We start from the raw sequence: 12,636 nt of genomic DNA, 5'->3' as shown, positions 1-12,636 counted from the left end.
GTCGTATCAAACTTTGAATGTACCACTACGGCGGATATTCAAACATACCTGCAACATAGATTCATTATCCAAGTGTAATTTTGTAAAAGTTGTTATGGTTCATACAATTGTACACCAAAATGCAATAAAACTACTGTATTTCGGTAAATAACTTCAGTTCAATTATCCACTTTGCACTTTTTCACCGAAATCGCATGGACGAACACGATTTGAGAGAAATGCTTAGCGATCGACTTAGCCACACCACTTTCCAACACAAGTTTCTTCCCGCCCCCGTGGGTGACTTACTGCGCCGGGTACTTATTTTCACTGTGGAAAATCTTCGTATTTCTTCACTGAAGGATTTCATTCCAATCACACGCCGTAAAACTTCAATATATCACCAAATTTTAGAAACAAAGTTTAATTCGTCGTACTGAGAAAAAAAGCTTGTGTGCATCAATGTGTGCGCGACGCTCGACGTAAAAATATGGTTCCTTTGATTGTGTTGTTTTCGCTGTACTGTGAGCAAATGCCATAATAAAAGAAATTGTGTTAATATGTTTGGGCTGAATTTTGAAGACGAATAATTAATTTTAAAAGAAATTAGTATATTCCATCATGCTGAAGGAATGGAGGGAGATGCCCGAAGATCTATATATTCTATTAAAACATTTTATTATAGCGTTGATATGTTGTGTTTTAACCACTCAATGCATCACAGTGAGCCGTAAGTTGTGAGACGAATCTGGAAACTGATTGCGACGGAGTTGAAAACGATACGACGGATTGAGAATACGGCAAGATGCATTTTCTTTGCATTATTTCCAAAAAGAGATCAAGATTTTTCAAAATTTTACTGTACAATGCTAAAGCTGTTTTGAGAAAGAATTGTTTGGCATCGGTTTGTATCAGCATCATTCACTCTATTGCTACTGGGAAAATTGCATTTCTTTCTGATCAATGCTTAATACGATGGATACTAGCACATCACCCTAAATCACTGCACCATCAGCCAGTTTTATTGCAGCTGTTTATCACTGTACAAAGCACTACAACCCGGATTTTGTTGTACCTGCTAATATCGGCGGATTCGGGAACAACGAGAGCACACAAAATTTTGAAAGTGGCATAGCGCCATCAGCCGAATCTATATTTCACCGTCCGAAACGCGGAACCGAAGTAATCGTGACAGAAAATTCGAAACGCAGCCGCCCGCGTGCACGGCTTGCTGCGATCATAGATTTTCAGTTTTGTTTTCTATACAAAGTGATATGTTTAATATGAATTCTGATTGTAGCTTGGAAGAATATATCTCTAGTATCTCTCACCGAGCAGGAACATTGCCTCTCGATGATGGACAATAAAACAATAAAGTAGAACAGTATTCGAACGTGTTGTTTCTTCGTCGCCCGGAGTCCCGTCGCGTCGGTTAATCATAAAGCACAACGTAGAGCCTAGATAGCCGTAGCGGTAAACACGCAGCTATTCAGCAAGACCAAGCTGAGGGTTGTGGGTTCGAATTCCACCGGTCGAGGATCTTTTCGGGTTGGAAATTTTCTCGACTTCCCAGGGCATCAAGTATCTTCGTACCTGCCACGCGATATACGCATGCAAAAATGGTCATTGGCATAGTAAGCTTTCAGTTAATAACTGTGGAAGTGCTCATTAGAACACTAAGCTGAGAAGCAGGCTCTGTCCCAGTGGGGACGTAACGCCAGAAAGAAGAAGAACGTAGAGCCGTCGCATCCTGGATGAAACATTGGTATTTGGGTTTATTCACAAATTTCATAACGCCAAAAATGGTCATTTTCGACACCCACCCACCCCCTCGTAACACTTTTCGTATGAATATTCTATAAATTTTGTATGAGTCGTAACATCACGAGGACACCCACCCACCCCCTTCAGCGTTATGAAATTTGTGAATGGGCCCTTTGCATGTATATAATATCAGCCAACTGTATAATACTCAGGAACGCTATCTATAGCTGCTGTGGAATATTCCACTGCCAGTCAACGTGCAGCCTCTACAGTCTCTCCGCCAAAGGACGAAATCTGCGTTTCATCTGTAGTAGATTGCAAAAAAGTTGGATATTTTTTCTTCGTACTTGCAAAAATGGAAGATTTCTCCTAATGCTTCCAAAACTCAACAAATTTCTAGGCCAGCCATGTTGTATGCTGTACCAATATGGACTAGCGGTTGTAATATCAGCAAGAAAGCACTGCAGAGAATTCAAAATAAGCTTTTGAAAATAATTCTGAAGCTTTCTCCCTGGTATAGTACCAATGAGTTATATAGAATATCCAATGTTGAAACATTGGAACAAATGTCAAATAAAATAATTAATAATTTCAGGCAAAAATCGTTACAATCTTCTATTGCCACGATTAATGTGTTATATATTTAGGTTAAGTTAGGTTAAGTAAATTGAAAACGTGTATTTTTTTTTTTCTTATATAAGCAGGTGAAATCAAGTCACCTGTAAAAAATCTGAACTGCTACGGCAAATTAAATGTAATATGTTGTTAACAAAATGTTAATAAAATCTTAGATTTGTTCTACCAAATTAGTATGATAGTGTTGTCTAATAACACAGAACACCTAAATATAATAAATTAATGTAGTGTTTGGAATGATACTAATAAAGAATAATAAAAAAATCTCAGACCGACGGAAAACTTTTTTATGCTCTCAAATAAAAAAATGAAGTGTATTCCTGTGATTTTGTTTAATGGTTTACTCGAAGGGATTTCGTTTTATATCTTTATACGTATCATTAGTATCGTATTAGAAATCAAGCGTAATATGAATACATAACTTTTTGTGTTTAGTTCATCTTCCATTGTGCTTTCTTTGCTTCAGAATTTCGTTTTTACTACCACTGAAAAAGAGTCATCTATTGCCTTTTCAGTTTTGAATATTGCCCTATTCCTATTTGAAGAAAACAGCTAAAGCGTACACAATGCTTTAGCAGTGTAGTAAAGTTCAACGCTTTTTATTCATACCGCCCATTCTCTTTTGTGTAGAATTGAATGAGCGTGGTGTTCGTAACGCGGCGTGAGCTCCAAAATGGCAGGAAAGGGTTTTGCTCAAACGTCAAATTTTGTTTTCATTTTTGGTGTTCAAAAAACTCGGCTCGGCAGTTGATGGCCAACAAAACCGTGGAAAGCGTGAAAAGTAAACGATTTCGTATGCATCGACGTGCGCCAGAATTTCTAGTGTGATTAGTTTATGTGAACAGCCGAAATGGGTGATAAACATGTACCGACGTTAGACATCGAGATAAAGCTAGATGTTAACACCGAAGAATCCAGCTCGAAAGCGTTGCAAACAATCATACAGGTGCTGTTGTTCCAGCGGAGCCAAATCCCATTTTGCTACGAAGTGTTCCAAACCATAGTGAAAAAATTGAAGAAAGAATTGGCCGAAATTGATTCATCCAAATGGAAAAACTATCAATTAACAAAACAGCGCGAAATTGCCTTCAATTTGCTGTGTGATATACAAACCCTTTTCAGAGTAAGTAAGTCCATCCAATGTGCATACAGTCAGCGACAAAAGTTAGTAACCAAATCAGCTGTTTTTTTTTCATACAAAATGCCCAAGTTTGAGGCCCTGTGCCTCGACTTCTGGTAGTCCAAATTGGCTGAACTTCTTCAAAAAGTTTACTGATAGAGGAAGGAAAAACTGATTCCAAATTAGACTCGTGAGTCCTAAATTAAAATTGGGCACGCTTTCAAACTGCATAGCGCTATTAGTTAGAGATCATACGGTTATTAACTTTTGTCACTGAATGTATATCTCGACCTAACTAACTAACTAACGCATCTTAACTTCTTTCAGGAAGTAACGGAAATTGCAAAACGTAGTGATCACGATATTCGCGCCATGGTCTTGTTCGGATCGACTCTCTACACGGCAAAGGAAGCATTCATCATCAAAATTCCCAAGGCGAACCGGAAACACTATCCCCAGCATCACCGCCAGCGATTGGAATCCGCCTTGAAACTCCTAACGAGGCAACTGATACTGTCGGAAGAACTACGTCCTTCGGGGCGTTTCGTGGGGCCCACCAACACATTCATGCTGCTGGGAATGTCTTCCACGTGTGACCCAGAGAAAATCTCGCGGACCGTCGAGTACAGATCAATAAATGGCTACCAGTTGCCGATTAGCTGCCAGAAGTATGTGATTAACATAACCATCCAGGGGGCCAGTGAGGATGAATTGGCCTGCTGTAGGCAAATGGATGTGTTCAGCGATGCACTGCAAGTGCTAACGATCGACGATGACGCTAAGGAAGTCCCTACGAAACCCCTTGGTCGTCGCAACGAATTGGTCAAAAACGATATTATGTGGTACCAAGTGGGAAGGAGTTTGAAAGGATTTAATGATGTGCTCATTAAAGGGAAATCTATCTGGGATGGAGAGTTGTGAAGTGTTGCGTCCGTAGGGCGCTAATGAACTGACAGTGTTGTTGAGGGCGGCAACAAAAAATAGAATCTAAAAATGCGCTTTAAGAAAATAAATTCAAATTATGCTTCTAATGTAACATTCAATAGTGTTTTATTAAAAGAAATTGCATGTCACCTTATGGAGCCCTCTTGCTTTTTTTCTGAGATTGTTTTCTTGCAGTTGTAGAGTCCTAAATAATTTTCGAAGAAATTCATTTGCGGACGTTTCGTATAATTCTACGAGTTTCTTTAAAATTTATTCTCGGGATCCTGCTGTAATGTTTCCAGAGATTAGTTCAGTACTTATTTCAAACATATTTCCACGGTTTTCCGACGGAACTGTAACGCTGATCTTCTGCTGAATTCTCACAAGACGTGTTGTATAAAGTCGGTTAAGAATTTGTTAAGGAATCCCGTCAAACTGCTAAGAACCCCTACTGGAATTTTATAGAGGATCTCTACAAAAATATATACCATCAATATGAACTACATTCTAATGAAGTCGTCTGACATTATTTCCTTTGAAAACATATTTCTTTATATACGCTACCTCGTGAGCGGTTATTGGAACGCTATGTATTTTTGAGTGTTCCAATAACCGCTCATGCCAAAATATAAACAAAATTTTAAATAAATTTCGATTTTAGTATACAACTTTCTTTATTGCAGTAGGGTGCAGAGCTACTTGGGCACTTCTATGATTCACTTTGGCATGGGAGGTTCTTCTCGACCGAATTGTCTGAAACTTTGCAAAAAGAAGCGTTTCAATACGACGCATATTGTGGCCAAATATGAGTTTTGCAGCTTTCAAAAAACCCCACTGCCAAAGCATAGCATAGACTGACTGTACATGTCAATGGTTGCTACTCCGTGATTGATCGGAACTGGTAAGAATTGCACTACGATCCAAATGAATAAGGGATGGGAGTTTCCGCTTCCTCTCGAAGTGCAATTTTAGCAGATCTAATATTATTGATCAATAACGGCGCCGGCCAAGTCCATACAGTCAGTTGGGATGGGGAAGGAATGTTAGGGTGTAATGATTGTTGCTTCTAGAGACCGAGAATACCTCTGCATCTCCACAACTACCACGGGAAGGGTGTTTATAAGTGAGGGAGGAAAAGATCTGGGAGTCACCTCTGGTCGGTGATGCGATCCATGGACAAGGGGGAAATATACGACTTGTATTTAAAGCTAGTTTTGTATTTTTGTCTCGAGAAGTTTTTGGAAAAAATACTTCAACATCTATAATGTCGAACAATTCAAAAGCCGTTTTTATTAATGACGAAAACTGAAAATTGCATGTATATATTTTAACTTAAATGAAACAGGAATAATGCCAACACTTGTAGTGACGAACCATACATAGTTTGTTTGAAAATTACATATGAGTATTACTGTGCATTTTGTCTCGATATGGTAGACGTTTTAGAAAATACGTCAACATTCACAATGTCGAACAATTCAAGAGATAATTTTTAATAATGTCAAAAAGAGAAAAATATGTATATTGAAGTTGTATAAGAAAAGAGCATAATGCCGACACTTATAGTGACGAACCATACAAAGTTTGTTTTAATGTTACATAAAAGTTACGCTTTCAAGAAAAAATATGTTATCATAACTCCGGCGACGAAAATACGCGCGAATCCGTCAGCAAAATCAATCGGACGACGCAAAACCGAACTGTCCTGCTTGGGCTTCAAAAAAAAAAAAAAAAAAACCCCACTGCCAAAGTGAATCAAAAGTGCCAAGAATAGGATCCGGCCCCCTAGTAGCTATGGTTCGACCATAAAAAAAATATCAGTACAAATAAAGAAAATCGAAATAATGCATTTTCAGTAAGTTCGTCACGAAATCAGTTTACCGTGAGCGGAAATAGGAACACTTAGATGCAGTAACAAATGCATTTAAATATTTGTTTATAAGAGTTTTTCAGATTTTTTTTTATTTTGCCGCTGATTACCTTTACTTGGAGCCGCATAGTGGCCTAAAAATAGTATTGATCGACACAATGGTTATTTTATAATAAACATTTGAACTCGTAACTTCCCTTAAATGAGCGGAATCTGGTGCACTGATGGCACCAAGCGTGATTATTGTGAAAAAATGACATTAAACACCTTATTCGTATTTAGCATATTTTTTAGCAGTATTGGACAGAACATTTGCAACTTTTTTGATTTTCCATTCAAAATGACCAACTTTGGTGACCTAGATCTCAGTTATTTATTAACCGATTCAAATGAAATTTTCACAGAACATCAGATATAACTTGAATTTTAACATATATTTTTGAATAATTTTTCAAATCACGAGCTTATAAGTAATAACGGTTTAACTAAAGTGTAATTTTCGACGAAAAATTCAAAACTTTTTATCTCAAAATCTGATAGCGCTACACAAAAACTATCTTTAGCAAACTTGTTCATCTCGTTAAAATCTACAACTTTGCTGAAGATACCATGGTACCATTCCTTCAATATGTTTAGTTATGTCTTTTATAAAAAATCGTCAAAAAATTCACTTTGGTCAAACCGTTACTGCTTTTGAACCTGTCTGATGTTCTGCCAAAATTTCATTAGAATCGGTCCATAAATAACTGAGATATAGCTTACCAAAGTTGGTCATTTTGTATGGAAAATCGAAAAAGTTGCAAATGTTTTGTCCAATACTGTAGATTCCCTTTAAGATTCTTTGTTTAAACCTCCCAACCATTTCTTGTTGGAAGTCCTGGAAAATCCAATCATGCGCATGACGGCGAGGATAGAATTGTACAGAAAATCTTTAAAACGCTATTTCAAGGAGTTAGTCCATAAGTTTCTCCAGGAATTCAAGAATCAGATAATAATCAAAAAATTTAAAATATATCCCTGGATTTCTTGAGGAACTTCTAAAAAAGAAGCGATTTGTAGTTAACCTCGATCCTTTTGAAATTTCGCTAAGAATATTTTCTAGGACTGATTTTTTTTCAGGGTTCATCTTCTACATAAAAAATATTTTTCGATTTCTTCATGGAACTATGGAATTCCATGGATTAATTTCGGGGAGTTCTACTAACAGATGTTCTGCATGACATTTTGGAGTATACTTTAGCTATCCTTGGAGGAAATCCTAGAGATTTTTTTTTTTAAATAATCTCTGAAGATGGTTCTCCTCTGGGATCTTCTTGAGAAATTATTAGAAAAATTTGGAATCATTGAAAAACTTATAGATGATGCCTTAAAAGAATTTCTGATGAATTCTTTTGTTAAATTAAAAAAATGTAGAGTAAAAGCTGTCCCTTTTGAATTAAATAAATTAAACAAGATGAGTCCATCAGAATTCATCAAGCTGGTAATGTAAAAATACTACAATAACAATAATTTTATTTCTCCTATTAAACCGCAAGAAAATATTCACGGAATTCACATTCTTTAATTCATTCAATAGCTGCTTTCAGTAAGGAATACCTCTTACAAATATGGTGTTACCGTTATGAGATGTCTTTTAATTAGTAGGAATGATAAATTTACGAGTTCTTGCACTCTTAAAGCGATTTGAAACTCCTGGAATCACATCTTGACGAATTTTAAGAGGAACTTCTTGAGGGTTTTCTGCAGGAATACTTGAATAATTCCTAAACGCAGAAATTCTATCTGTAATTCCAAAGGAAATCCGAGAATCTTGGATGTCACAATTATCACATAAAGTTCAGTATTACTTTATAAATACCTGGATTCCCACAGACATCCAAGGATTCCTAAGAAACGACATAATTATCGAAATGCCAAAATTCACGCGAAAATTCAAAATTCCTACGGTAATTTTACCGTAATCTCAAAACTATTTTTGAAATCTCAGATTTTCTACGGATATCTCAAAATATCTTTCGAAATATCAAAGCTGACATTATTTTTCCGGAGGGGGATCTGTAGCCTTGAGGTTACGCTTTCGCTTCATAAGCCAAAGGTCATGGGTTCGATTCCCAGCCCCTCCACAAAAAAACCGTCCAGCCACCAGAAGACGCCTCACGGAGGACCGTGCTTTGGGGAGCACATCCATCCTCCGTCAGTATCAGATGGTGACTGAGACAAACTGACCCTCTTCGCAGGCAGCTAGCCTCACTACTAGCAGAGCTCTCTCCTACCTGCTCGGTGTGAGAGTAAAAGAGTAGGAGAGAGTGAAACTAGATGTAAATATAGATAAGTTAAAAATAGATCTGTATCGATAAAGAAGCTACAGATCAACTGAGTCCGGCACAGTAGTGGCCACAAGCACGGAGTGCCTATTAAAAAAAATATTTTTCCATGATTTTTACTCAAATTTTAATTATTCCACCCAAGTAACATTTTCAGCTGTGTATAACAGTTTATTCAGCTAAAGTATACACATTTTAGCTGACTAAGCTGTTACTCAGCTACTTCTGTTAGTTGGGTATTCTATTCAACAATCTCAAAGCATGAGTAGCAAACTCTGAAGCTAACTACCAGTAGAGTTGTAGTAAATGCTACTTTTATCCATATCAACGCGTTGTTTGTATAGTATGTTCGAAAGGTATAGTGAAGCAAAATGACACAAACATCCTCCACTCGTGTTCAACATGTAGCATTTACTACCGAGATTGTAGTAAACTCAACTTTTCTTCATTTTATTCATACCGCCAAATATTACAAGGGACCAGCCTCGTCAGGGCTAATCCTCTGCAGCCAACTATTGGTCGGCGCTGCAATTCTAACATAACGTGAGTGATCATCGAAAACAAAAAGTTGAATCATGTGAAGATCAACGGTTAGGGTGTTTTATGTATTTTGGACAGTGCGTTACGCGTATATAATTTGACCACTTCCATTTGATTTTGCCGTAAATGACCAAATTATATACGCGTAACGGTCTGTCCAAAATACTTTGATCACCCTATATCCTACTGGAACTATAAAGTATATCTCATTTTGTTTCCACTATTGCCATAATTGGTATATCTATCCCACAACAGAAAAAAACCTATAATAGGGATCGAATCCTTTTCTTGGCAGTTTTGATTTTAGATAATTCGAGATTAACAAAAACCATGCCAAAATGAGTCATGGAAGTGCCCAAGTAGATCTTTACACTATTAATCATGTGATAAGATAATTACCAACCTACAGTCTCGTCTCTACAGTAGGTAAAGTAATGCAAGAAGATTTAAAAAAAATGGCTGTCATCGCAATAATTTCGGGTGGATACGTATATCAGCACAAGTAGCTATTTATTACTTACAATTTGGGATCCTTTTCGTTAGCGTGCGACTTTTTCCGATGGATTTTCATCGACGATGAATCCTTACACAGTAGCCCACAATCTGGCACATCACATATAAGGTGTTGACTGTCTCCATGAGTCGAAATGTGTTTCGTGGCAAGAGCTCTGAAATGAAATAAGTATTGATACCTTACTGATCTGAACAGGAAAAAGGCATAATTACATACTTCGATTTGAACGTTTTCCCACATTCACTACAGCCAAAGGAAGCTTCCTTCTGCCGATGGGTGTATTGTCTCTTCTTCACCGACAACGAAGATTCATAGTCATAATGCACCTGTCGATGTTTCAGACACTCTTCGATATCTCGGAAGCTGTTTACATCGCACTGGGGACATTCGAATGAACCGTTTCGAAGCGTTTCGAGTGCTTCTGAGTGTTTGCTTTTCAGATGTTCTAATAGTGCATTGGGGGCGTTGAACACTTCAGAACAAACCGTACAATTCAACTGGAGCTTGATTTTTGCTTTGTATTTCGCGTGTAGCAGTTGATGGCGAACGAGATTTCGGTTACGCTTGAAGTCGGCTCCACATTGCGTGCACACGAACGGTCTTTCCAAAGTGTGAACCCGATAGTGATCGTTCAGTATGGTTTTGGAGGGGAACTTTTTCTGGCACGTTCCACACGTGTATTTCCTCTCCAAATGTTGCATCGTTTTGTGCTGCCGAAGTTCGTTCTGGCTGTAATACTCTTTATCACAATGAGGACATCTGAAGGTCTTTCCGGTATGGCGCCCCTCGTGAATTCTGAGCGAACTTCGGTCAGTGAAGGTCCTCGGACAATACGAACATTGATTGTCTTTGATATTAAGATGGATTCGTAGATGCTTCTTCAGGGTGTTGCGACCACGGTAGGTATTTTTACAATATATGCACTCAACTATAGGAATTGACCGAGTTCCTCGTTTGATGAATCCAGACGATTGAACTTGCATAGCTGCGTCTAGCATTTGCTGTTGCTCGGCGGTTATACTGTAAGACGTGTTTTCAATAGGACTGGTTCTATCTTCTTCCGAGTTATATCGTACACCTTCCTCTTGTACATCAATATGCTCTTCAGCTACAGACACTGGCTCATCTTCCAATCGTTCAACCAGCACTTCGTCTTCGTCCATAATACAGTCCTCTTCTGTATCTTGAGAAGCCTTTTCTATGAGATATTCTTCCACAGCTTCAGGTTCCATGCACTCTACAGGTGCGGATTCAGCTTTAATTGGGCTTTCTGTAACACAATATAAATTAATGGTATTATTATGGCCGTGTAGGTAGTAGGGCATGCATCTTTTGAAAGAAGGGATATCTGCTCGTGCCCCTATTTCCGCTCACTAGTGTAAAAATTGATTTTTCGTGTCAAAAACCAACATTTTTCGCACGGATATATTCTAGCAATATCAACAACTTTCAAATGAAATTGTCTGACATTATTTTTATTTGATATAATTGTAATATGTGGAAATCCGGGTTTAAAGACTTTCGGTATTAACTGGTAAAGACGTGTGTTTCAGTTCGCAGTAAAATAACAACTGTTTTTTCTTCTGATCATTTCCTCACAAGACCCTACTTTACACTCAGTGTACTCAGCTTAAGGCTGAGAACCCTTCCAGCGGGTTCAGCGATTTTACCGCATGGCTCATGCCATTACAGCTCCTTTCTCCTTAAAGTTGAAACATGCTACAGTCTTATAAACGCATAATCAAATTCATTTTCAACTTTACTTGCTATTTTAAAACTTTCAGAATGCAAGATCAAATTCACAAATTGAAATTTAACGCTCAAAATGTCAACAAATGATTTTTAAAAATTAATGCTTAATCAATCGAAAACTGAATGAACTCAGTAATAAACAAAATCTTGTAATCTTCGCTTCTTGTTCTTTTTCTTACTATGCCTATTCACTGTAGCACTTGAAGTGGGTCGAACATCCTCAGGGAAAGCTTCGATAGCCTGCTGATTAGAGGTCGTTGCAGGGTCCAACGATTCAACATTCTGATAGGATTGCCGATCCAACCGGGAAAACTCCTCGAATAAAAAGGAGTCGGCAGCGAAGCCGTAAAAGTCTGAATCGGAATCCTCAGACAAGTCTTCCTCATCTCTTTTTCGTTTGTTGTTGTTGCGTGACTCAATGTTGTTGCTTGGCTCTGTTGAGGGCTGTGTCGGACTCTCTCCATTCAAAACAAAACGACGGGCATGTGGGCGGCGAGAGTCTTGAGGGATCTTTAGCTGGCGTTTATGCGCCGAAACGATCCGGCCGCTCAGTAAAATTTTTAATTTCTTCGACTGCTTCGTCCCTCGCATCAACATCCGTCATGGCATTCACGCGTCTATTTGGCACCACCGGTTGAGAAAAGGTGTCTCTCCATCCACTGTAGAAGATATCCAACCAGCTGCGACCCATTAGCGGCACAAAGTCCTTGTCTCCCTGCAGCACAATCAGATAAAGCTCCTCCGTGATACCGTTAAGCCGTACCGAGACCCTCGCTTTTCCCAGAATACTGAGTCTGTTACCATCGATAACGTATAGTCTCTGGCGACTATTCTCGATGGAACATTTCATGAAATTTCGCAAGAAAAGAGTCTCGGATATCACGCTTTCAGCGGATCCATAGAATCTCCATCATGAATCTCATTTCTCCTACTACCGCTCCTGCTTCGGTTATAAAAAGAACGGTTTCTGTCAAAACTCTTACTCCTGCTACGGAAGGATTGCCTGGAAGGACCACGATCCAAACGCCTACCCAACCTGGCTACAACACTGACCCTCTTATAATCATCGCGGTTCACGAAACGAGTTCTGTCAGTAGACAGTCCTTGAGTAACGATCAATTTTTCCGCCTTGGCAGCAGTTAGATCGTCCTCGTCAAACAACCGCTTCTGTAACTGCCGATCATAAGTGCCTATTACAAGTGCATCACGGATG

General features: G+C 38.5%; 2 protein-coding genes across 3 annotated transcripts in view; one reads left to right on the top strand and one right to left on the bottom strand.

The window, feature by feature from the left end:
• LOC5578202 (oocyte zinc finger protein XlCOF28) overlaps positions 1-12,636 on the bottom strand; it is a 34,737-nt gene that overhangs the window by 11,527 nt on the left and 10,574 nt on the right. For both annotated transcript variants that reach the window (XM_021853613.1, XM_001656794.2), the window contains 2 exons: positions 9,888-10,941; positions 9,679-9,825 (listed from right to left, as the gene is read on the bottom strand). In XM_021853613.1, the coding sequence (XP_021709305.1) occupies positions 9,679-9,825; positions 9,888-10,941 (1,201 nt within the window). The remainder of the gene's footprint in view (positions 1-9,678; positions 9,826-9,887; positions 10,942-12,636) is intronic.
• LOC5578203 lies at positions 3,083-4,535 on the top strand. The gene is made up of 2 exons (XM_001656795.2): positions 3,083-3,502; positions 3,827-4,535. The coding sequence occupies exons 1-2, from the start codon at positions 3,230-3,232 to the stop codon at positions 4,418-4,420; spliced, it is 867 nt and encodes a 288-aa protein (XP_001656845.2). The 5' UTR covers positions 3,083-3,229; the 3' UTR covers positions 4,421-4,535.

Source organism: Aedes aegypti, chromosome 3 (genome assembly GCF_002204515.2).
Source record: "Aedes aegypti strain LVP_AGWG chromosome 3, AaegL5.0 Primary Assembly, whole genome shotgun sequence".
In the NCBI taxonomy this organism is placed as follows: Eukaryota; Metazoa; Arthropoda; class Insecta; order Diptera; family Culicidae; genus Aedes; species Aedes aegypti.
The sequence above is the reverse complement of the archived record's forward strand: the minus strand, read 5'-3'. Positions and strand labels throughout refer to the sequence as shown.

What these genes read in the sequence shown, in the direction of transcription:
- LOC5578203 (XM_001656795.2), top strand. Translation starts at nt 3,230, where the DNA reads ATGGGTGATAAACATGTACCGACGTTAGACATCGAGATAAAGCTAGAT. An exon ending in ATATACAAACCCTTTTCAGA is followed by an intron (nt 3,503 to 3,826) that starts GTAAGTAAGTCC and finishes AACTTCTTTCAG; the next exon opens with GAAGTAACGGAAATTGCAAA.